General features: G+C 36.5%; 10 protein-coding genes and 1 non-coding gene across 11 annotated transcripts; 5 read left to right on the forward strand and 6 right to left on the reverse strand.

Moving 5' to 3' along the window:
- Positions 1–209: 209 nt before the first annotated feature.
- Smki_11.trna4E lies at positions 210–281 on the reverse strand. Its single transcript has one exon. It is a non-coding gene; the product is annotated as a tRNA-Glu (tRNA).
- A 2,209-nt stretch (positions 282–2,490) lies between these two features.
- PIR1 (beta-1,3-glucan linked protein) lies at positions 2,491–3,558 on the reverse strand (the record flags this gene model as incomplete). The annotated part of the gene is made up of 1 exon (XM_056223743.1): positions 2,491–3,558. One exon carries the CDS (start codon positions 3,556–3,558, stop codon positions 2,491–2,493), a length of 1,068 nt encoding a protein of 355 aa, XP_056077730.1.
- A 1,570-nt stretch (positions 3,559–5,128) lies between these two features.
- Positions 5,129–6,280, forward strand: PIR3 (beta-1,3-glucan linked protein; the record flags this gene model as incomplete). The annotated part of the gene is made up of 1 exon (XM_056223744.1): positions 5,129–6,280. The coding sequence occupies one exon, from the start codon at positions 5,129–5,131 to the stop codon at positions 6,278–6,280; it is 1,152 nt and encodes a 383-aa protein (XP_056077731.1).
- Positions 6,281–6,761: 481 nt separating this feature from the next.
- SMKI11G0580 (uncharacterized protein) lies at positions 6,762–7,541 on the reverse strand (the record flags this gene model as incomplete). The annotated part of the gene is made up of 1 exon (XM_056223745.1): positions 6,762–7,541. One exon carries the CDS (start codon positions 7,539–7,541, stop codon positions 6,762–6,764), a length of 780 nt encoding a protein of 259 aa, XP_056077732.1.
- A 943-nt stretch (positions 7,542–8,484) lies between these two features.
- SMKI11G0590 (type II protein arginine methyltransferase) lies at positions 8,485–9,690 on the reverse strand (the record flags this gene model as incomplete). The annotated part of the gene is made up of 1 exon (XM_056223746.1): positions 8,485–9,690. One exon carries the CDS (start codon positions 9,688–9,690, stop codon positions 8,485–8,487), a length of 1,206 nt encoding a protein of 401 aa, XP_056077733.1.
- Positions 9,691–12,291: 2,601 nt separating this feature from the next.
- Positions 12,292–12,723, forward strand: ELF1 (Elf1p; the record flags this gene model as incomplete). Its single annotated transcript, XM_056223747.1, has 1 exon — positions 12,292–12,723. The coding sequence occupies one exon, from the start codon at positions 12,292–12,294 to the stop codon at positions 12,721–12,723; it is 432 nt and encodes a 143-aa protein (XP_056077734.1).
- Positions 12,724–12,816: 93 nt separating this feature from the next.
- RCN1 (Rcn1p) lies at positions 12,817–13,470 on the reverse strand (the record flags this gene model as incomplete). The annotated part of the gene is made up of 1 exon (XM_056223748.1): positions 12,817–13,470. One exon carries the CDS (start codon positions 13,468–13,470, stop codon positions 12,817–12,819), a length of 654 nt encoding a protein of 217 aa, XP_056077735.1.
- A 544-nt stretch (positions 13,471–14,014) lies between these two features.
- Positions 14,015–17,249, forward strand: APE2 (metallo-aminopeptidase; the record flags this gene model as incomplete). Its single annotated transcript, XM_056223749.1, has 2 exons — positions 14,015–14,295; positions 14,672–17,249. The coding sequence occupies 2 exons, from the start codon at positions 14,015–14,017 to the stop codon at positions 17,247–17,249; spliced, it is 2,859 nt and encodes a 952-aa protein (XP_056077736.1).
- A 514-nt stretch (positions 17,250–17,763) lies between these two features.
- RPS27A (40S ribosomal eS27 domain-containing protein) lies at positions 17,764–18,249 on the forward strand (the record flags this gene model as incomplete). Its single annotated transcript, XM_056223750.1, has 1 exon — positions 17,764–18,249. One exon carries the CDS (start codon positions 17,764–17,766, stop codon positions 18,247–18,249), a length of 486 nt encoding a protein of 161 aa, XP_056077737.1.
- A 238-nt stretch (positions 18,250–18,487) lies between these two features.
- Positions 18,488–20,374, reverse strand: RSM22 (tRNA methyltransferase RSM22; the record flags this gene model as incomplete). Its single annotated transcript, XM_056223751.1, has 1 exon — positions 18,488–20,374. The coding sequence occupies one exon, from the start codon at positions 20,372–20,374 to the stop codon at positions 18,488–18,490; it is 1,887 nt and encodes a 628-aa protein (XP_056077738.1).
- Positions 20,375–20,643: 269 nt separating this feature from the next.
- On the forward strand, positions 20,644–21,384 carry SRP102 (Signal recognition particle receptor subunit beta; the record flags this gene model as incomplete). Its single annotated transcript, XM_056223752.1, has 1 exon — positions 20,644–21,384. One exon carries the CDS (start codon positions 20,644–20,646, stop codon positions 21,382–21,384), a length of 741 nt encoding a protein of 246 aa, XP_056077739.1.
- Between the last annotated feature and the right edge of the window lie 25 nt (positions 21,385–21,409).

The raw sequence follows: 21,409 nt of genomic DNA on the forward strand, positions 1-21,409 counted from the left end.
CGCGTTGATGACAGCGATCAAAAAGAAGGACACAATTACGTGGCATTAGAGTATACATATTCAGCAATTCATCTCATGTACTCTAGTTTGAAAAGACACATATAACATGCAAATTTATTAACAAATTGCCTCACTAAAAGTCTAAAAAGTAATCGACAAAGTAGCAAAAAAATAAATGTCGGTAGTGGAAGGATAAATAACTAAAAATACTCCGATACGGGGAGTCGAACCCCGGTCTCCACGGTGAAAGCGTGATGTGATAGCCGTTACACTATATCGGATAACAATTTATGTAAAATGTTGTATCTTAAGATGTGATACGTCAGTATGACATTACATCATTCTAAACGTTCATAAAACACATATGAAACAATCTTATAACGAAACGAACAGATTGAACAACACAAGGTAAAACTCTGCTTTTCCGAGCTGAACTAATCAAATGTATAAATACCTGAACAATTAGTTAGATCCGAGATTCCGCGCTTTCACTATTTAGTATAAACCATATCTTATATAATATATAGGACAAGTAACATCCCGTGAATTAAGTTGATAAGTCGTTTTGACAATAAGTTACTTCCCTAAGATAGTATATTAGGATTGTCAAGACATCCCGGTATTACTCGAGCCCGTAATACAACATAAAATTTTCCTCTTGAAGATTTATTTATTCAAATATTGTGTTCAATTATGTACTTCAACATGTTGAAATACTGTTGGAATAAGTGATTACTACTATGCATTTATTCATATAAATTGGTTTAGTTGATGATGAACATCCTTTAACATGATACTAATAATGTTCGGTAAATGAATACTGAGATAAGTGTGGATTTTGATGTAAGTGTTGGGATTCCATTTTTTAATAAGGCAATAATATTAGGTATGTAGATATACTAGAAGTTCTCCTCAGGGATTTAGGAATCCATAAAAGGAAATCTGCAATTTTACACGATTCCATAAATATTATTAACATCGTTTATATGTTGTTATTAATTGATCCTATTTGTTGATGATTAGTTGTTTAGTAAGTTGTAATAATTAAGAATAGTCGTTCCTTCTTGATCTATATAAGAGAGGTATATAAAACACACGCTGATTGGTTATATTAAACCAAAAGATTCAGACATAAATCAGAGTGTTGATGATAAGAATTTGGTGATAACTCATCTTCTTATATAATAAGTTCTGATCAATTAATAGATCTTTATCTCATTACTGCAGTAAATTCTATTATTAGAATTTTTCTACTTCAATTTATACGAAGACGTATAGTTGCAATAACTTAATCCAATTTATACGAATAGGTGTATAGTAGCAATCACTTATTCCAACACTATTACATTATCAAACCTTGCGTTTCAGCTTCCACTAATTCAGATGACTATTTCTCACCATTTGCGTCATCTTCTAACACCGTATATGATAATATACTAGTAACGTAAATACTAGTTAGTAGATGATAGTTGATTTATATTACAACAAATACAACATTCTTATGATGATACGAATTAAATTCGAGTAGGCAAATTCTAATAATAAAATTTCTTGCCTTAGTAAGATGAAGATCTATTAATTGTCCAGAACTTAGTATATAAGAAGATGCGTTATCACCAAAATCCTATCATCAATGTGTTGGAATGAAAATCAATTATCTTCTATCAACTAGTTGTCATACTAATAGTATATTATCATATACGGTGTTAGAAGATGACGTAAGTTATGAGAAGCTGTCATTGAAGTTAGGGGAATTTGAAATGCAAGGATTGATAAGGCAATAGAATAATGACTGATAAAATATAAAATGACAATAAAAATACATACAGAATTAGGTAGAATTACGAGTTCCATTTATTTAATTCCTATATCCTCGAGGATAACTTCTATTATATTCTATATACCTAATAATATTATCTTTATCAACAATGGAATCCCAACAATCATTTCAGAATTCACCAGTCTTGCAGATTCTCACTTGTCGAACTTCTAGTTGAATGAAATTACAATTTTAATGTGGCTTTTGAAATATCAAAATAGTTATTGAATTATTTGTTTGCGAAGTAAATAGTAAACTTTACGGTAGGCACACAAAATCGCATCCAAACTTATTGCACCACGGAAATAGCTGTAATAGATCCTGTTTTCATTCCTGGCTGTGTATAACAATATCCAATGTTTCAGGATTTATTAGTGAAAAAAATGCCTACAGAAACAATAAAGTGAATTTTTTAACGTAATTGAGAATAATTTTTTTAGTAATATTTATGTAGTAGAATAATAAAATAGACAAACTTCAAAAGTGAGTGAAGAACCATAAAATTCACTTCATAGATCTCTGAAAGAAAGTCTTATGAAACGAAGAGGCGAATAAAGAAAATATAAATGAACCGACCCAAAATATGTCCTTTGGGGACAGAGATGACTAATGTACAGATTATGCTGCGATGACTTCATGTTTTCATGTGAATAAGGCGTATACCTGCAAAATCAACAGTTTAACAAATCGATAGCTTGTAAGTGGACTGCATTACATTGAGTTCCGATGTGCTCATCGTATAAGTTGTAGAAATTACCAGACAAACATTGGTAGAATGTATCTTGGTCACCAAGAGCCAAGTTACCTTCTGGAGTAATAGACCAGCCAGCTGCGTAGATGGCACCGGCTTGTGGTGGAGGGCCATCGAATTGGAATTGTCTGTTGGCAACAATAGAACCGATTCTACCCTTACCGTCAGTCAAGATACCCTTGCTTAAACTCATCTCCAAGGTACCACTGCTCTTACATGTTTCAGCGGTCACTGGGTCAGTGACATTTGTAATTGGAGCAGGAGCAGGGGAAGGTATAATGGTTGCAGAAGTTAAAGTTGTAGCCTGAATTTGACCGTCGGTAATTTGGGAAACTGGTGCGGCAGTTGTCTTGGTAGTAGCTTGGATTTGACCATCACCAATTTGTGAGACAGCAGCAGCAGTCGTCTTAGTAGTAGCTTGGATTTGACCATCGCCGATTTGTGAGACAGCAGCAGCTTTAGTCTTGGTGGTGGCTTGGATTTGACCATCACCGATTTGTGAGACAGCAGCAGCTTTAGTCTTGGTGGTGGCTTGGATTTGACCATCGCCGATTTGTGAGACAGCAGCAGCTTTAGTCTTGGTGGTGGCTTGGATTTGACCATCACCGATTTGTGAGACAGCAGCAGCTTTAGTCTTGGTGGTGGCTTGGATTTGACCATCACCGATTTGTGAGACAGCAGCAGCTTTAGTCTTGGTGGTGGCTTGGATTTGACCATCACCGATTTGTGAGACAGCAGCAGCAGTCGTCTTAGTAGTAGCTTGGATTTGACCATCGCCTATTTGGGAGATGGCGGCAGCTCTTTTTGCCTTTGAGGAGGCAGTGGTAGCAATTGGTTCAACAGCGATACCAAAAGTAGAAATATAATCAGTTATACCACCCTTATAAGTAGCTGATGGAGTTAGAGTGGACCATGGATCCTTCGGAGCATAGGCAGCTAAAGATGTAGCAGCTAAAGCAGAGGCGACTAATGTTTTTTTGTATTGCATTTTTTGAGAATGTACTTTTAAGAGTGTGTTTGGAATTTTGTTTGCTAATACCAGAGTATTAAATTTGTTTTCTTGATGATTTTGTTCTTATATTGTAAATTAGATGATACAATAATTGTGAGTTAAGTGATCGATACCTGACTTCCTTTTATATGTTGGAGTTAGTAGTGTTGCAAGCCTTACATTGAATCAAGAATAATTAGTATACCAGCGTTCTATTATTTCTATAGGGAAAATTTACTGAGGAGAGCCTATGCCTTTCAAACATATGAACTGTAAATGACCGACCATTGTATTATTGAAGCAAACATTCAAGTTGGAAAATGATCTGCATCCGCCATCTCAATTTCTTTTATTAGCATTGCTTCCATAATGGTGGGATCCAGCAAGACTGCTAATAATAGGACCTATGATATAACAAAGAACAAGCTAGCCGATCTTCTCTTTACTACACCCATCCAAGCCACGTCACTTCTGACACAGTTCAACCGGGATAGTTTGCATATTCTCACATGAAGAACACTCTGCCTCCCTTCTTTGGAAACCAACCATTCCATTAAAAGAGCCTCAAGTGCCAAAAAAAGATGACCGAAAAAGGCGTCTTATTCGAGAAATACTGCCTAAATAGGAAATCCAAGGATAAATTGAAAATAAGAAAAACAACCATCTGAAAAAGTGCTGGCGCAAAATAAAACAATATAGTGGGGTCGAAAAAAGTCATAACTAGATCATATGGTTTTGGTTTCGGTAGCAGGAACAAGGAAAAATTGTGAATATATCTTGCTGGTGATAATTTAAATGCGCTTTTTTGTACAAGTATTATTTAACTATTAAGTAATCGTGCCACCGATGTAGGTTTCTAGATGTGTAGCCATTTGAAATATTAATATTGCATTCTTTCCTAACTTCATTACAATTATTGTTTTTTGCCCACATATTCTTTTTTGCAACTCCAAGTCAGTAAAGGGATGATATTTGTTCTCGGAAACTCATGGACAAATATGGGAAAAAACGCATCCAGTTAGACAACTTTTGTACAATATATAATTGCAAAACACTTTACAGGCATAGATTGGTAAGGTGAGCCGGGGAGTAAGCAAAAGAGACTTTAGTTGAAGCCGAGAAACTATTTCCAAATGCAGTAGCAGAAGGAGTAAATCGCCCTTGTTGCTCTCTACTTCCTCTAAAATTGGCTTCTGGCCCCGCGCAATTTCTTGGCGCTTAAGCTATGTTTTTGCCTCATCGGGAAAAGATATTGCAAGTTAAAGGAGATCAGACGATTAGTAAACTAATTTTAGAATCAATGTCCGAGGACTTTCTAAATTTGGCATATTTCGCCCTTGACTGAAGTAGAAGGGATAGATCATGCATGTATAGATTCATCCTTGCTCTATTCAGTAGGATATGCGCAAAAGTAAAGCTATATAAGATACCCTTCATGTTGCCATTTTATATTGACCTGGGTCTCTCGCTTAATTTAGAATAGAACACTTACACTTACGCACTATTAGATAGCTACCATTATTACAGTACTAAGAGAACATCTCACAAATTAAGTATACTCATCAGAATGCAATATAAAAAGACATTAGTCGCCTCTGCTTTAGCTGCTACATCTTTAGCTGCTTATGCTCCGAAGGACCCATGGTCCACTCTAACTCCATCAGCTACTTATAAGGGTGGTATAACTGATTATTCTTCTACTTTCGGTATTGCAATTGAAGCTGTTGCTACTACCGCATCCTCTAAATCCTCGTCTGTTGCCTCATCCAAAGCAAAGAGAGCAGCCTCTCAAATAGGTGATGGTCAAGTACAGGCCGCTACCACTACCGCTGCAGTATCTAAGAAATCTACTGCTGCTGCCGTATCTCAGATCACTGATGGTCAAATTCAAGCTGCGAAGTCTACTGCTGCTGCCGTTTCTCAAATAAATGACGGTCAAGTCCAAGCCAAGAAATCTACTGCTGCTGCCGTTTCTCAGATCACTGATGGTCAAATTCAAGCTGCGAAGTCTACTGCTGCTGCCGTTTCTCAGATAAATGACGGCCAAGTCCAAGCCAAGAAATCTACTGCTGCTGCCGTTTCTCAAATAAATGACGGTCAAGTCCAAGCCAAGAAATCTACTGCTGCTGCCGTATCTCAGATCACTGATGGTCAAATTCAAGCTGCAAAGTCTACTGCTGCTGCCGTTTCTCAGATAAATGACGGCCAGGTCCAAGCTAAGAAATCTACTGCCGCTGCTGCCTCTCAGATTTCTGACGGCCAAGTTCAGGCTACTACATCTACTAAAGCAGCCGCCTCACAAATTACTGATGGTCAAATACAGGCTTCGAAAACTACCAATGGCGCTAGCCAAGTAAGTGATGGCCAAGTTCAAGCCACCTCTGAAGTAAAGGACGCCAATGATCCAGTTGATGTTGTTTCCTGCAATAACAATGGTACATTGGCAATGAGTTTAAAAAAGGGTATCTTGACTGACGGTAAGGGTAGAATCGGTTCTATTGTTGCCAACAGACAATTCCAATTCGATGGCCCTCCACCACAAGCTGGTGCCGTCTACGCGGCTGGCTGGTCTATTACTCCAGAAGGTAACTTGGCTCTTGGTGACCAAGATACATTCTACCAATGTTTGTCTGGTGACTTCTACAATTTGTACGATAAACATATTGGCTCACAGTGCCATGAAGTTTACTTACAGGCTATAGATTTGATTTCTTGTTAACCGATAATTAATCATACCCATTTTTCTTCAAGGTCGCGAACTAGATGCTAATTTTGTTCCCTACCTAAGAACACATTCTGTGGCATCTTTTCATTTGGCACGCCGTCATTTTTAAAACTTTCCTCGTTTTTTTGCATTCGTTGAACGTCTGCTCGAGAAAACATCACGTCTTCAAACGTTATTGTTCGTCACTATAATAAAACATAGTTATAGAAAATTTTCACGCTTCACATGTAGTACTTTTTTCATTGTAAAGATTCTTTGATTATACATAATTTCTTCGACGATAATTCAGGGTCAACCCTTATTTAACGATATATATATATTTACAGCCTGTTGATATTACAAAAACTATCGTCTATACTTTTATTGTTTTTATTTTTTGTGCTCCCTAGTTAATGACACTTATGAAAACTCCCCAAAAGATGTTAAGAAGGCAGGTATAAAAAAAAAATTATCAAGAGCTGCGATTATTGTAAGTTCAGCAACTTATCAAGGAAACTGCTTGTAAGTGAATTCTGCTGCATTGCTCTCCAATTTTTTGGTCGTACAAATTGTAAAAATCGCCAGATAAGCATTGATAGAAGACATCCTCATCACCAAGGGCCAGGTTACCTTCTGGAGTAATAGACCAGCCAGCCGCGTAGACGGCACCAGCTTGTGGTGGAGGGCCATCGAATTGGAATTGTCTGTTGGCAACAATAGAACCGATTCTACCCTTACCGTCAGTCAAGATACCGCCCATTAAAGTTACTTTCAAAGTACTATCACTGCTACAAGAACCGTTTTTTAAAGAAACAACGGCAGTGGTTTGGCATTTTGAAGCAAAAATAAAGGAAATAACAGAGGGAAGGCTCGGTGATGGGGATAGGATAGATGCGGGGTTTTTGTTGAAAGAACTAGCCTGGTAGCCAACATACGTTGTAGTGGCTCTCTCTCTTACTGTAATAATAGAAGTTCTAGTTAAAGTGGTTGTGATATCGACACTTTCGCCAACGAAAACCAATCCGGCTTTAGTAGGGACAGCAGTGACTTGAATTTGACCATCACCGATTTGAGAGATAAGATCTCTCTTATTAGCACTGATACAATCGGTTGAAATAGTTTGAACAGCGATACCGAAAGTAGAAGTGAACTCAGTAGCAGCACAAGAAAAGGTTGCTGAAGGAGTTAACGATGACCATTGCTCACCTGGTGTATACCCTTGGGCAATGACAACTGCTAGCGAGACTGCAATTATCCAGAATTTTTTGAGTTGCATGTCGTCTTCAAGGTTGACGTACTGCTTTATAATATTGAGTTATTCTGCTAATCTTTGAGTTTCTGTAAATTAAAAAGGAAAGCTACTAAGGAAAGAAAATTTAGATATCAATGTAAAAACAAGACTTGCGGTAAAGTTTGAAAAGGTGACAGCATTGATAAACCATTGATTGAAGCATATATACGTTACGTACGTTACATATGTTTAGTTTTACTGCCAAATACATCAATCAGAGTTGGTTTTTCTGAATAGTAATCGAATCTCTCACAATGTTTGTTGGGCTTTTTATCCACCGTTTAGGTTCACGTTAATAAAATGAAAAGAAAACGACGCGAATCAAGTATTGACGTATTAGGCAATTTACAAGATCCACCCAACTTCTGCGACAGGGACCTTTGAAGAGCAGTACACCTCAATCATCTACGCAAAAAATTTCCGCAGAACGTTCCCAAAAACTCCTTGCCTTTAAAGGCACGTAGGCAGAAGATGACCCGATAGGGACATAAGCTCATTGAAGAAGCTGTTTCTACTAAGTGAAAGATACGCACTAGTGAAATCAGCCTGATAAAGCCAACTATAATCCTTTAATCGGAAACCTTTCGTCTTAAACCTTCATTTTCTAGTCTTACTTCTTATACGAAAGTTCAACGATTTAGGCTTAGTGCGGTATCAATGTGTCGTTAGGAGTTTTCCAGTTTTATTTAATATCCTATTGCATATAAGTGCCCTTGGAGGTACATTCAATGAGAGAATGGCATTCGTATCTATTAGTGAGGCGAGAAAATGGTAGCCCGTTGTGTGTTGCAAAACAAAAATAAAAGAGAGATGCGCGTTGTATACTTCTCGTAGAAATTGATTATTGCCTATGAATGATTGAACTAAAACGTAAAAGGTGTAGGTGATATAAGCATGGATTATGCTTCCTTGAGCAGAAAAAATGAAATTATGTAGAGTGAAGTATCGCTAAGGAGCTATTTTTTATAACTTTTAATTGAGGCTTATCTTCACCAGACAATGGGCGTCTATTTCTTTCACTAGGGCTTATCCATTTTTCAACAAAATCTGCCATATCTTCGACTTCGCAACTATTAGAAGAACTGTTTATTTCATTGTAAATGTTCTGCAGTTGTAAGAAATTCGTCATGAAGTATATTCTTTCATTGCGTTTATCGGAAAGAATTGAATCCGAACATGATTGTATTACCTGACTGGACCCTGTCGATCGTGGGCTGAATAAACTCTTCAGAAATGATACTATTTTGGGACTTGACCTCTGTGGAGTGTCCACAGTGAAAATTCTATGTTGCGGGATGTTATTCTTGATTGTCATCAGTATCTCAATTAATTTGGTGGGAATATAAAGCTCCTTATCAGAAATTATATGAGATTGATCGTCAAATATTTGTTCTAATGCAAGCTTACATGAGTAGTCCATGCTACTATCAAATATTTTGCTCTTCTCTCCATTCTTATTAATGTCTACAAAACACTGTTGCCAAGTGTCGTCATGTGAGGAATACCTCACCAAATCATGAGTTGTGTATTTTATAACGTCGTTGAGCATCAAAAAATGAATAGGGTCCTCTGTGATAAATTTCTTCTGTAACATATTCGGAGATACCGGATAATCTTGTACCAAACTAACTGATCCAGGTATTCCGTCTAAGATCTTTGGCGGTATATTGTCACATTTGTATAAAGGAACCATGAAATACTTTATCTTCTGGAACATGTTATCGGATAATGTCGACTTTAGATATGTCATTAAATTTTTGCATATTTGAATCCCTTGAGGTAAATTCGTGTAAATGTGCACGACGTTAAGGTCGTAGTACGGATAATCGTTTAATTTATAATTCACCAGCAGCCATTTGGCAAGGCACTTGCTAAATAGTGGGTCACAATCGAGAATATTATCGAATAAAAGGGGGTCGCTTTTGGTTCCCATGGACACTGGGTTTTTTTGCGTGAAGAAGTTTTCTCTTTTCATTATGTAAGGAAAGTTTTGCCACTCTATGTAATCTCTTAAAGAAATTCTCCCAACTTGACCTTGTTTTATTCCATTTGTGGAGACCAATTGTTCGAAAGAAAGTAGTGGGTAATCAGATTTCAAACGAACCTGTATTCTAATGGGAAAGAACTTTTTCATAATCTCCTCCTGCCTATGGTGCCTACTTCAAATGAAAGTAGTTTGTTGGAAAAATACTGAAAAACCATTTAAAGTGAAATAATAAAAGGTAAGGGAACTGCTTAATATGGCTATGTTTTGGTCCGGATCATCGCTAATTTACAGGAAGGGTATATCCCGCTTTTCCCGCATCTTGGGCGTTCCCGCCTTTCGGAAGGCCAATAATACTGCCGAGAGGGATCTCTCTTTTGCAACATTTGAAGTATATTGGTTAGTAACTTTGAGAAGATAAATAAACATTATACAGATTTATTAATAATAACACATGTGCAAATCGACCAAGTTTACTTTTCATTATAAAACACATGATTCAATTTAAATAAAAATAATCTTTTAGGTCATAAAAGATAAAAAACTGTCACCTTGATTTACACTTTGATATATACCATAATTTTCATTATGGTGAATTCTGAAGATGATGATGAGACCAACTCATGATTTCTTGTTCGACTTGGCAAGTCTCCCAAGTGATTTCTTACCGTTTTGCTGATTATTTTGTTTGAACAGGTTTCCTTTTTCATTTGACACCTGGAAATGGGCTAGAGTTTGATTTTACATATTCTTGATATAGTTGGGTTGTAATCAGTGATGTAAGTTGTTTACATAGAAGAATTCAGAGTTTTAACTGCGTAAACTTTTTTTAAGAAATAGATTTGTATAACCTTTTGAAACATGAGCGTCCTCTGAAGATCAGGATGATGATTGAAAACGCCACCAATAGGATGTTTCTGATAATTTTTCTGAAATTAAATACTTACCTAATGACCTGATCTTTTCATTTCACCGTACTTCAAATGGGCTCGAATTTTCAATTCAAAATGGTGTTCGCAGGAGGGTTTGTCGTCTGCGCCGTGATACGCCCTTCGGTATCTCAGTCAACCATGCAAAGGCCATAGTTGCGGTTAACAGTTCATTCTTGTGAAGTCTCCTGCGATCTTTTGTTGTGTACAAAAATAATAATTACAAATAGAAACAATGTTCTGTGATAGAGACCAAGTTAACTTTATTAGTTTACCTTATCATAGATCTCTTGATATACGAGTTGATTTCTTTGAATAGGGATTATCTTTATGGTATCGGTGACAATTTCGAAACAATACTAAACAGAATTATTAGTAACTTTCCATACTATTAGGGGACCTGGAGCCCCTGTCAGGAACAGAATTTGGATGCACATGAAAACTGAGGAATGTCGTACAATGCTATGCTTGAAGGGCACAGTTGAAGAAGTGTGATGATTTAGAATGGAGTGGTATGGCCAATATTAACATTTGCTCAAGTCTATGCAACATTGCCATGCATTATAGTAACTTATATTTAATGGATTATGCTGTTAACGAGCGCACCTGAGTATTTTGTAATCAAAAGTGGAAGATAGCTTAGGTGCAAAGACGCTTTTATTTTAAAGCATGCCTCATGATTAATAGTGCGAAAAATTCCAAGAAGTTACTTGCTTCAGGTAATGTAAATAACGCTTTGCTGTGTCACAGGTCTTATTTTCGTGTATGTAACCTTGATGTGAGATAAAAAAGTAAAGAGACAACAAAGTACGCAACTTTTGAGAACTTTTGAGAACTTTAGAAACGGGTTCTGAGTCATAGTTTTAAAAATCATTATCCTAGATATCTTTAGCCATGCAAAGTAGGAAAGGAATATTATCTCGATAAAAATTTAATAGATATCTTTGTTGTATTCAGTCATTTCATTAGATGCAGTATTGTTTTAAAGCTCCAACTATATGCTGATTTTTTATAGAATGGCACATAAAGTGGTATTATTGACCATTTCTTTAATGTAGTAGTAGTAACTATATTTTGTGGCAAGTTTTATTCCCTTATAAGCTTTGCACCGTGAACGGAATGACGTTTTGCGGTCAAACATTAACTTCTTCGCTAGAAATTTTTATTGATTTATAGCTGGAACTTCAAGCAAGTAGCATTCATGAAAAGTACTCAAAATTTTACGTCAGTAAGGCAACCAATTGTGTCTTCTGCGCTCTTCAAGCATTCCTGAGATATCATGTGCGATATTGGAGTTTTTAAGTTGTCTCGAAGTCAACAAATGACATTACTCAACCATAATACAAACAATTTCGTGAAGATGCCTGGCACTGCTCCAGTTAACACTTTGGGGTTTGAAATGAGCATTTCTTTCCGTTACATCAACTTTCTGTGTTATTGGACATAGTTGCGTTCGTTCAGTTTTTTTTTAATTACGTAAATGGCTCTCACTTAAAACAAATGTCTGAGACTGTTTAATATGTACATTTTCGCATTCTTTCCATATTTGTCGTCCTTTATTATTTTTTAAATAATATCGTGGTAAGCACTGAAATAATTTCTGTTTCCAGAATATCGATGTGTTTGAAATATTCTTTTTTTTCTTATGTAAAACCATTTTTGGTAACAAATGGTAAATATTTAGAGAACAAGAAAATCGTTCGAAACGACTAATCACAGGAAATGAAATAATATACAAATGGATGGAAAGTACTAGTAGTAGTGTTAGGTAGAATTAGAGGGAAGAATATCATTAGAAAAGATCTAAAACGGTCAGCGAGCTATGGGTAAAAGAAAGAAGTCAACAAGAAAACCTACCAAGAGACTGGTACAAAAGTTAGATACGAAATTTAATTGTTTATTTTGTAATCATGAAAAATCAGTGTCATGCACTTTGGATAAAAAGAACAGTATAGGAACTTTGTCATGCAAGATTTGTGGTCAGTCGTTCCAAACGCGTATAAATTCATTATCACAGCCTGTTGATGTATATAGTGATTGGTTTGATGCGGTGGAAGAAGTCAATTCTGGCCGTGGAAGTGACACAGACGATGGTGATGAAGACTCTGACAGTGATTATGAAAGTGATTCAGAGCAAGAAACACAGAAACGTAGCGAAATAGATTCTGATGAAGAAGAGGTAGACTCTGATGAGGAGAGGATAGGTCAAGTAAAAAGAGGCAGAGGCGCCTTGGTAGATAGTGACGATGAATAATCCAGTCTTGAAAGAAAAGAATATTTACTTACGTCATATATATAACATATATTTTTAAAGTAACCCATCAGGCATTTTATGTCCTTTAATTAATCACATTGTCTCGTCCTCTTCATCACTGTTATCGGAATCAAATATGGATTTTGGTGGAAAGGCTGTTTTAACGTGATCTGCTAATCTAATCTGCCCATCTGCATCATTCGTAGGGCATCTATCAATTGTAATTGCACCTGCTTTTGACTTCAACAGCGTGAAAGTACCATTACTCTCTTTGTCTGGACCTTTTGGCAATAGATGATTCGCTTTCATTCGTTGCTGCTGCTCCTGTTGTATACAACTTTGTACGTGCCTCTGTGGTGCATCCTCACACTTTGTGAAATCAAATTCAGGAGGGGGTGATGCTGGAGGCGATATCAGAAACATTTTCTCACTCTCTGGTACCTTTAAGTATTGTTTGGCTATATTTTTATGTCCATCCTGCAAGGAATAGTTAAAGTTGAACTTCTCCACTTCTGAAGTATGAGATGCATTCATAATATGTCGGGATATGTCATGGTTTGGGCAGATTAATAAGATTCTTTTTAATCTTTTCAAAATAATTAATTGTATTGGGTCATTCTCATTGATTTGAAACTTCATCAAGATTCTCTTGCATAGCCAAGCCTGAATTTTTCCAACATTATCATTATGAACAATGTCGCATTTACTCGAGGTTATGATAATTGTATCCGTTATAATCTCATCCATAGCACGTCTGTGTTCTTTATATCAATTTCTCTCTTATTCGATATTCTCTGCCCTCTTTTTTTATAGAGCTATTAGGTTCTTCCTTGAAAAGAAACCATATCTTATATAGAATTCGTTGAGCGGAAAGGGTCTTCTGAATGGGCCGATTAGTAACTACAGCTGACCGCAACTAGCGGCCAAATGACAAGGTAGTATAATTTCAAAGCCTCTTGAATATACTTACAACTATGCGTCGCAGTTACTGAGTTGCAAATAGTGGATGTTATCCATGAAACGAGGCTGGAAATACATAATAAGAACCCTTTTCATATTTACTAGCAATCAAAACTGCGCCTATTTGTGATAGTACAGTACACAATACAGTATATTCGTTGCGGTGCTTAATTTAGAGCACACTTGAACTGATTTGGTGAAATAATTTCAATCTAATTCGTCCGCGTTGTAAATTGAGAAATCATATAAACATTGTGTTAAGTAATAGCAGTCAAGCGATAATTTAAGAAATATGACAAACAGGGATAGCTAAGCATACAGATTGGATAGTATGCTAATTGTTCAGCGGCTCTCATTAAAGAGTGCAGCGAAAGGTACTTCTCTGATTAGCAAGCTGCACCCTTGTTTAAGATTTATTACCACAAGTTCAAAATATTTATATAATGCATCCTCATCACAAGTAGATGTCAACAGGTCACTGCGCATCAATGAAGCTTGGAAGCAGGATAAATTATCAAGTCTACAACATGTAAACATTGTTGGTAAACGTCGCCTGTTCACAGAAACTAGCCACGCCTGTGCGAAATGTCAAAAAACAGCACTATCACTAAAGTATGTTTACACAAAAGCTTAAAAAAGACAAGGAAAGAATATATACTCCATCAATTACCTTTGGTCATTTGAACATGAAACTGAAATATCAGAGTATACTATTAGTATCATTTACCATTCTTCGACTGGTTGTTACAAAGTGAGTTTTCATATTCTTGTTACCCTCATGTTCTTATCTTTTGCAGCAGGGGAAAAGGGATTAACTCAACTGATCGGGTTGATACAGTCGCGATTGAAATAGCTTAGGTAATATTTCAATTGGATTACGATATTCTGTTAACCTTTTTTTGCCTACTCTGCCAACTTTTGAGTTTCTACTAACATATATTTTCCATCATTTGTACCTTAAAGTACAAAAAACAACCAGCATGACCAGTAACACCCCAAAACGTGAAATTCTTCCTGATAATGCCGTTCCTATACATTACGATTTAACGGTGGAACCTGATTTTAAAACATTCAAATTTGAAGGCTCAGTTAACATTGAGCTAAAAATTAATAATCCTGCAATTGATACAGTGAAATTGAACGCCGTCGATATCGACATTCACTCTGCCAAAATTGGTGATGTCACAGCTTCAATGATCACCAACGAAGAGGAACAACAAGTCACCAGCTTCAAGTTTCCCAAAGGGACTATGTCTTCTTTTAAGGGTAATGCAATTTTGAATATAAAGTTTACTGGTATTTTAAATGATAATATGGCAGGCTTCTATCGAGCAAAATATGAAGATAAGTTAACCGGTGAAACTAAATATATGGCTACTACTCAAATGGAACCTACTGATGCTAGAAGAGCTTTTCCATGTTTCGATGAGCCTAATTTGAAAGCTACTTTTGCTATCACTTTAGTTTCGGACCCATCTCTAACTCATCTATCTAACATGGATGTCAAAGAAGAATACGTAAAGAGCGGAAAAAAGTTCACTTTGTTCAATACAACCCCTAAGATGTCAACTTATCTCGTTGCTTTCATCGTTGCTGAATTAAAGTACGTTGAGTCTAAAAACTTTCGCATTCCTGTTAGAGTTTACGCTACTCCTGGTAATGAAAAACATGGTCAGTTTGCCGCTGACTTGACAGCCAAAACTTTGGCATTTTTTGAAAAATCTTTTGGCATTCAATATCCTTTGCCAAAAATGGACAATGTTGCTGTTCACGAATTTTCTGCAGGAGCTATGGAAAATTGGGGGTTAGTAACATACAGAGTGGTTGATTTATTACTTGACAAAGACAATTCTACATTGGATCGTATCCAAAGGGTTGCTGAAGTAGTTCAACATGAATTGGCCCATCAGTGGTTCGGTAATCTGGTTACCATGGACTGGTGGGAAGGCTTATGGCTAAATGAAGGATTTGCCACTTGGATGTCGTGGTATTCATGTAATGAATTTCAACCAGAATGGAAAGTTTGGGAACAGTATGTTACTGATACCTTACAACATGCTTTAGGCCTTGACTCTTTGAGGTCCTCTCACCCAATTGAGGTACCTGTAAAGAAAGCCGATGAGATCAATCAAATCTTTGATGCTATTTCTTACTCAAAGGGCGCTTCTTTATTGCGTATGATTTCGAAATGGTTAGGTGAAGAAACTTTTATTAAAGGTGTGTCACAATATCTGAATAAGTTTAAGTACGGTAACGCGAAGACCGAAGATCTATGGGATGCTTTAGCTAATGCCTCCGGTAAAGATGTTCGCTCTGTTATGAATATCTGGACTAAAAAAGTTGGTTTTCCTGTCATCTCGGTTAGTGAAGATGGTAATGGTAAGATAACTTTCCGCCAAAACCGTTACTTAAGCACAGCCGACGTCAAAGACGACGAAGATAAGACCATTTATCCTGTATTTTTAGCATTGAAGACCAAAAATGGAGTAGACAGCTCTGTCGTGTTAAATGAAAGAACCAAAAGTATTGATTTAGACGACCAAACTTTTTTTAAGGTTAATAGTGACCAGTCTGGTATCTACATTACATCTTACAGTGATGAAAGATGGGCAAAATTAGGGGAACAATCAGACTTGTTGTCTGTTGAAGATCGTGTAGGTCTGGTTGCTGACGTCAAAACATTATCTGCCTCCGGTTATACTTCGACTATTAATTTCATGAATTTGGTTTCCAAATGGAACAAGGAGAAGTCATTTGTTGTTTGGGAACAAATAATTAACAGCATATCTTCACTGAAATCTACTTGGTTGTTTGAACCAAAGGAAACTCAGAATGCACTTGATAATTTCACAAAACAACTAATAAGCGATATGACGCACCAGTTGGGTTGGGAATTCAAATCCTCTGATTCATTTTCCACTCAACGTTTGAAAGTGACCATGTTTGGTGCTGCTTGTGCTGCAAGAGATACATACGTCGAAAAAGCTGCTCTAAGAATGTTTACTGATTATTGTAATGGTAATAAGGATGCCATTCCTGCTTTAATTAAGCCAATTGTATTCAACACTGCGGCAAGAATTGGCGGTAGAGAAAACTACGAAAAAGTTTATGAAATTTACTTAGATCCTATTTCTAACGATGAGAAATTGGCCGCATTGAGATCTTTAGGTAGGTTTAAAGAACCAGAACTATTAGAAAGAACCTTAGGCTATTTGTTCGATGGTACTATCTTGAATCAAGATATATATATACCAATGCAGGGCATGAGAGCCCACCAGGAGGGTGTCAAGGCATTATGGAGTTGGATTCAAAAGAACTGGGAAGAACTTGTAAAGAGATTACCTCCCGGTCTTTCAATGCTGGGCTCAGTCGTTACATTAGGTACTTCTGGTTTTACATCTTTGCAAAAAATTGATGAGATAAAGAAGTTCTTCGTCACCAAGTCTACTAAAGGTTTCGATCAAAGCTTAGCTCAATCATTGGACACCATTACTTCGAAAGCGCAGTGGGTCAATAGAGATCGTGATGTAATCAACAAGTACCTAAAAGATAACGGGTACTTCTAGAAAAACTGAACCTTTTCAAAATATTTTTTTATCTTTTATAATAGATAAGTATATATCATTGAATAAATACTTATTTAAGCTTATTCTTTATCTTAATATGCTTGCAAAGATTACTACTACAAATGAATGAAAAGTATGGCCTCAGGATTAATTCATTATTCGTTTAAACCCATGAACCCGGAATAAATCTGTACATAACACCAAACATTTATTCCCAAAGATACTGTGTTGTTTTTCATCAAAGCGGGTGAGGAATTCTTAGGGCCCGGTTCTTCAAATTTTGAAAAGTAACAATAATATGCTATCTATGTATAAACTCAATAGAGTCTTGATAACAATAAAACTTTCACATAGTAGCCTCTAAAAAGCAAATACAGACATTAAAAAAATGGTATGTGAATAAAAGAAATTAAAGAGAAAGCAACAACTGACCAGAGTCATATGATGGATAAGGTAACAAGTGAAGAATCGATGTGCTCGAAAAATTGCCACCGAAGAAGATGAACAGAAGCGAATGAAGCATTTAAGGCTAGTCATTGCTAGTTTGGGAGATGGCAAACAAAAGTTAAGACGGACGTATGAATTTACTATTATTAGAAAGGAAGCGCTAAATTTCGTTAATAGTACCTTTTCCAGATGGCGTGAAGTTACGTTTATTCTTATTTTGTCCGTATCAGATCATCTAGGAGCAAAGGTCAAAAAGAATAAAATATTTACTAACAACATTCGGTTCATTCCTTTTCATTTACAACAGGTTTTAGTTCAAGACTTATTGCATCCAACCGCAGCCTCTGAGGCAAGAAAGCACAAATTAAAGACCCTGGTTCAGGGCCCAAGATCTTACTTCCTAGACGTTAAATGCCCAGGTTGTTTGAACATTACTACAGTGTTTTCTCATGCTCAAACTGCAGTTACTTGCGAATCCTGCTCAACAGTCTTGTGCACTCCAACTGGTGGTAAGGCAAAGCTTTCTGAAGGTACATCTTTCAGAAGAAAGTAACTTCGATATCAGAAAGATTACACGAATTTTACTTCAAAAGAAGAGCATTGATAAAGTGATTCATTCATGGAACCAGCAGGGTAGGTTTTATCATATATAATATACGCTCAGTTGTCATCTTTATTGGCTTTTTTCTAAATCGCTGCAACAAACTGTACTATATATATCATATTCACTTATGTACAATAATAAAGTATTGAATATATTTATTGCTTTATTTTTAATTGCCAACATTTTTTCACTTTTTATTTACATGTTGTAGAAAATGGTGACCATGAAAAGCAGACATCTCCTTCATTACCTCAACGTTTGAGAACTGACGATTATCAAACTGAAGAGACTCCTCCAATTCGTTATAAGATTCCATAACCTTCCTAGCTTTTTGACGTTCTTCCTTTTTTAATTGCTTGATTCTTTCTTTCTCTAGCTTCTGGAACTTCTTAACGTTCAAATCACCCAATCCTTTAATCTGCGTTTTGGCCCCCGATGCCCATAAATCTCCTTTCTTACTCTTTCTAGCATCATGGTATAATTGTTTGGAAAAGGACCGAGAAATAGTCCATTTTTCAAGCTCACCTGATGGTGCACACAAATCCATCATTACATGACCTTTACGTTTGGTAGGATCATTAATGATTCTTGGCCAGGAATTTTGCGTATCATCACCCAATGAACCAATTTGATATTTTCCATTGACATTTTCATCGCGTAATTTCTTGATTTCCTTCAATGTTTTTTCATCCTTATTTGATCTTTCAAGAATCAAATAAGTATAATTTAAAACTTCATAGTCTCGACCATTTCTCCTTCCTGTACCTCTTAATCTAGATGTACTTCCTTGAGAACCGTCCCAGGATGTAGCCAGAAGTCCGCCCTTCTTTAGTTCTATACTAAACTTGGGTCTCTTGATGCTTTTCTGAAAATTGCAGAATTTCAAGTCTTTACCTTCCTTATGAGTGTAAAAGTTAGGATTTCCAACCTGTAGAGGACACTTTCTTTGGTGTGAACAAGGAGCAATCACCTTTAAAAAATAATTACTTGGATTGTTAGTTAACTGCGCGTCATTTTTGTCTCCAACTGTCATTCCTCTTAACCAAGGTCTCGGTATCTTGCCGAACTCTTCTAAGAAGTTTTCAGGTCTAAGCATAACTTGTCTTGCTCTGGCGATAACCTCGAATCCCATTGGGTTGCCTCGTTCAATAATAACGATATGCCCCCCTGGCGCTAACATTTTTAAATAGTACTCCACATTTTCATCAACCTGAATTGGAAACTGATTTTTATCATGAAGGAGTTGATGCGTCAATATAATTAGGTCGTATTCCTTAGATCCGGGAATGGAAGATCGCAAGTCGGTCATGATGTTTATTTTTTTCGTCATTACTTCTCCAATAAGTTCATCTTCTTGAAAGGTATCGTCCCCTTCAATCGTTTCCACTTCTTCCTCTATAGACTGATTTAATTCTACAGCATCGACCACTTCGTTGAGTTGCCTGCTTAAAATAATTTTTGCTCTTTTTTGCATTTCAGTGTTACCTAGGATAACTGCATCTTTCGCTTCTGGTCTGTAGTTTGGGCCCAGAATATCATTCAGCGCAACTATACCTGCAGCCGGACCAAATCCAACATCAAGGACCCTCCGAGGGTTGAAATTCTCACTACCTACCCTTTTCTGTAGTTCTTTCAGACTTTGGAAGACCGAACCGTAATTTTGTAAAAAAATAGAAGCTATATGAGCGTCAACCTCCATTTTAGTTCTACAAGGTCGGTGTAATGAGTTTGGTTCCTGAATCTCTTTGTAATAATTTGTGGCAACTCTTCTTAGATTATTCGGAATATGCAGGGCCATTATATTATTATTGATAACTTTGCACACATCAGGGTTCAGCTCTAGTTGATCACGGTGTGACCGGCCCTGAAGCGTTTTTGAAAGAAGCCTGGCTTCTTTGGAGTTGGTTGCATTAGGTGAACTAGTAGCTTCACCTCTGTTCGACGGAAGGACATTGATACCTCTATTCTTCGTATCTATAAAATCCGCCAAATCTAGGCTTCGTAAATTTATATCAGTGAACTTAGAATTAAATCGGACATTTTTTGGTAAAAGCTCAAGACATCTTCTTAGCATTGTACCTAAATTAAAAGGGTCACTTTATATCCTAACAACTTGAAAGGGTTTCTTCCAATGCTCTTTATTTTTCAGTATCTACCTCTTTTAAGTAGTAGCGGAAAAAAGAAATTAGAGAAATAGAAAAACATATATGAACCATCATCAAAAATTTAAAAAGAAAATAAGAAAGGAGAAAGAAAGAATCGGGCTATCGGTTTTTCTGCTGATCGGAAAGTTATTGTATTTATCAACTGCTATATATAAGCAGAATATCTAACAGAATCACGATGCTAAGCAACACAATTATAATTGCCTGTTTATTGGTGATAGTAACTACCATAGCGCTGGTGGCAGTGCAGAAGGTATCACCCAAGAAAAGAGTCAAACAAAAAAGCTATCAGCCATCTATCCTCATAACAGGTCCTCAAAATTCTGGCAAGACCAGCTTGTTTACGTTACTGACCACTGATTCCGTAAGACCAACCGTTGTGTCTCAGGAACTGTTATCAGCGGCGAATTACGACGGTTCTAACGTCACTTTGGTAGACTTTCCAGGTCATGTGAAGTTGCGCTATAAACTCTCTGAATGCTTGAAAACTAGAGCCAAATTCATTAAAGGATTAATATTCATGGTAGATGCTACTATTGATCCTAAGAAATTAACCACTACTGCTGAATTCTTGGTCGACATATTATCAATCACTGAATCGAGGAGCGAAAAAGGTATTGATGTTTTGATTGCATGCAACAAAAGCGAATCGTTCACTGCGAGACCATCATCAAAAATCCAAGATGCTTTGGAGAATGAAGTCCAAAAAGTTATTGAAAGAAGAAGAAAATCGTTAAATGAGGTTGAAAGAAAAATTAATGAGGAAGAAGAAGAAGAAGCAGAAAATGTACTAGACGTTTTACAATCGACCCATGGGTTCAAGTTCGCAAATTTGGAGGGATCTGTTATTGCATTTGAGGGAAGTGTTAATAAGAAAAGGATATCCGAATGGCGCCAATGGATAGATGAAAAACTGTAATACAATCTTGATTTATAGGCTAGAC

Source organism: Saccharomyces mikatae (assembly GCF_947241705.1).
Source record: "Saccharomyces mikatae IFO 1815 strain IFO1815 genome assembly, chromosome: 11".
Taxonomy (NCBI): Eukaryota; Fungi; Ascomycota; class Saccharomycetes; order Saccharomycetales; family Saccharomycetaceae; genus Saccharomyces; species Saccharomyces mikatae.